Below are 2,865 nucleotides of genomic sequence, written 5' to 3'. Positions count from 1 at the left end.
TGTGTGTGTGTGTGTGTGTGTGTGTGTGTGTGTGTGTGTGTGTGTGTGTGTGTGTGTGTGTGTGTGTGTGTGTGTGTGTGTGTGTGTGTGTGTGTGTGTGTGATCAGGCCGCTGCCTGGGACGGTCGTCAACTTTTGGCGCATGCTGTGGGAGACGAGGACAGCGGCCATCATCATGGTCACAGGCATCCTTGAGAAGGGGCGCAAGAAGTGTGAGCGGTACGTCGCGTTGACATGAACACCAGCATCCGTTTTGATCTTGGTACACTTTGTTGCCCACAATGACGACCGCAGCGAAACCAAGAACAATCACGCGTCCCACGTGTTCCATGATACCTGTCAATCAAAACCTCACAGCCGCCTCTTTCCCATGTGCAACTGTGGCATGTGTGTGTATGTGTGTATGTGTATGTGTGTATGTGTCGTGTGCGTGTTGTGCGTGTCGTGCGTGTGTGTGTGTACCCTTGTAGGTACTGGCCTGCTGACGTGGACAACAAGACAGAGATGAAGTTTGGCGACATCACCGTTGTCGCGCAGCAGGAGGCCGTCGCCCGAGGTGATGATGATGACAGTGGTGGTGGTGATGGTGGTGATGATGATGATGACAGTGGTGGTGGTGATGGTGGTGAGTTGGGGATCCCTGAGGTGCTGAATGACTCAAGCCGCTTATTCGTGTCTCATGCGTGATGTAGGTTACGTGTACACGCTGCTGCGCGTGCAGCGTGGATCTGAGGTGCGCAAGATTGGACACTTCTTCTACAACAGCTGGCCCGATCACGGTACGAACGCAGCAGCACATGCGCTTGTACTCCTTGCGAACAGACTGGCAACTGTCATACACACAACACACGCCACACACACACACACACACACACACACACTTTTTCTCTCTCTCTCTCTGTTCCTTTCTTTCTTCTTTCTTTTCAAGCACTTCTTCACCATCCCCCCTCCGTTCTTCCCTGACTCTCTGCGTCACCCCAGGTGTCCCGCGTGATGCCTCTGGGGATCTGTATCCAGACAGCGTGCTCGGCATGCTGCACACCGTGCACAAGTGGTGTTCGAAGGTCAAGGATCGTCCCATTGTTGTCCACTGCAGCGCTGGCGTTGGCCGCACAGGGACCATCATCGCCATCGATCACTGCCGATACGTGCGTTTCACTGTAGTTTATGTGTGTGCGTGTGTGCGTGTGTGCGTGTGTGCGTGTGCGTGTGCATGTGCGTGCGTGTGCGTGTGCATGTGCGTGCGTGTGCATGTGCGTGCGTGTGCGTGTGCATGGTGTGCATGTACGTGGTAAAGCAGTGTGCCACGTTGGTCCCCTCTCACCCCATCACCGGTCACACGTGGTGTGCGCTGGTTCGTCTTTGCAGCGTTTGAAGCACCAGGGGCGCGTTGATCCCCTGCAGATTGTGGACTTCATTCGGCAGGACAGATGCGCCCTTGTGCAGCATCCAATTCAGGTGCGTGGTGTCGTTGCTGGTCATTCAACGGGTTGGCGTTGATCATGGGTTGTCTTGTGTTGGTGTGTTGGTGTGTTGGTGTGTTGGTGTGTTGGGTTCATGCTTGAATCGTTTGCTAGTTTTCGCCGTCCTCGTGACCTGAACGACCTCCTCCTCACCACTCTCTCACTGGCTATCCGCCTATGTGTATGTGTGCACGTGTGCAGTTCAAGTTTGTCCACGCCGCTTGCATGAAATACGCGGATCTGCACAAGCACGCCTACACCGTCGAGAAATGTATGCTTGGTGCATGGTTTGTGCATGCGCTGTGTTGGGAGTTTGTGTTTGTGCACTGGTTGATTTTGTGTGCGTGTGTGTGTGTGTTCTTGAAATCCCCACTGTTCTTCGTCACCGCTCATGGCGCTCTGGACGTGCGTGTGTGTTGTCGACAGCGGAGCACGTGGATGAGTTGGAAACGCGCGCACGGCGAATGTCATTGGCTGATCGACAGGTGCGGCAAGATGAACCTGCTCTTGCTTTGCTTGCATGCAAGTATATTCTTGCGAGCAACACATCACGCTCATGACACGCCCACACGCCAACAGCGTGTTGGACAACTTGGGTGCACATTGGCCTGTTCGTGTCGTGCATTCACAACCAATGTGCTGCTTGCTGTCCTCAGGCAAAGTTGCAGGAGGAGAAAGCAGCGGCAAAGTACGTGCACTGTCCATGGGAGGGGGCGTGTCCTGTTGTGATCCCCACGCACGTTTGGCACACGTGTGTGTGTGTGTGTGTGTGTGTGTGTGTGTGTGTGTGTGTGTGTGTGTGTGTGTGTGTGTGTGTGTGTGTGTGTGCGTGCGTGTGTGTGTGTGTGTGTTTGCGTGCGTGCTACGCCTCTTGCTCGTTATCAACCTCGCCCTTTCCCCTTGTATACATGTGTGTGTATTATGTGTGTGTGTGTGTGTGTGTTGTCAGGTCGCGTCAGCAGCTGGCGCGTCGCGGACGCATGCGCCGCAGCATCATGACGAAATCGCAGGTGCGTGTGCTTGTGTCTTCACCTGTTTGTGAGTGCTTGTGTGCGTTTGCAAACGCAAGCCAGGGAGCGACATCTCTGTTGACAGTATGGCCTCAGGCTTCTTCTTGGAACCTCTCCACCACTGCTTCCTCACATCTTGCCATCATTTTTCACCCCTCCACCATCCAATCACACCTCGTGACCTCACACTCACATCTTGCACGTCTCCCTTCCACGCACTCTTTGTGCAGATGCACGGCGAGCTGCGTACCAACGTCCGCCACACCCCGCGCACGAGCACAAGCGGCAGTGGTGGTGGCAGTGGTGGTGGCAGTGATGGTGGTGCCAACAACGACGAAGACATTGAGACGCTCTGGCGCATCTTTGATCTTGACGGGGACGGGTCCATCTCCA

At 54.8% G+C, this 2,865-nt stretch overlaps 1 protein-coding gene across 1 annotated transcript in view; it reads left to right on the top strand.

Moving 5' to 3' along the window:
* The window catches only part of PTSG_01089 (uncharacterized protein), a gene marked incomplete at both ends in the record, with an annotated part of 6,606 nt that overhangs the window by 3,128 nt on the left and 613 nt on the right, over positions 1 to 2,865 (top strand). Inside the window, 10 exons of the mRNA XM_004997002.1 lie at positions 108 to 218; positions 470 to 555; positions 692 to 778; positions 981 to 1,147; positions 1,368 to 1,457; positions 1,664 to 1,733; positions 1,889 to 1,947; positions 2,119 to 2,150; positions 2,412 to 2,472; positions 2,703 to 2,726. Of these exons, the coding sequence (XP_004997059.1) occupies positions 108 to 218; positions 470 to 555; positions 692 to 778; positions 981 to 1,147; positions 1,368 to 1,457; positions 1,664 to 1,733; positions 1,889 to 1,947; positions 2,119 to 2,150; positions 2,412 to 2,472; positions 2,703 to 2,726 (787 nt within the window). The remainder of the gene's footprint in view (positions 1 to 107; positions 219 to 469; positions 556 to 691; positions 779 to 980; positions 1,148 to 1,367; positions 1,458 to 1,663; positions 1,734 to 1,888; positions 1,948 to 2,118; positions 2,151 to 2,411; positions 2,473 to 2,702; positions 2,727 to 2,865) is intronic.

Source organism: Salpingoeca rosetta (genome assembly GCF_000188695.1).
Source record: "Salpingoeca rosetta unplaced genomic scaffold supercont1.4, whole genome shotgun sequence".
In the NCBI taxonomy this organism is placed as follows: Eukaryota; class Choanoflagellata; order Craspedida; family Salpingoecidae; genus Salpingoeca; species Salpingoeca rosetta.
Note: the sequence above shows the minus strand (reverse complement) of the source record. Positions and strands in the feature narration are given on the sequence as shown.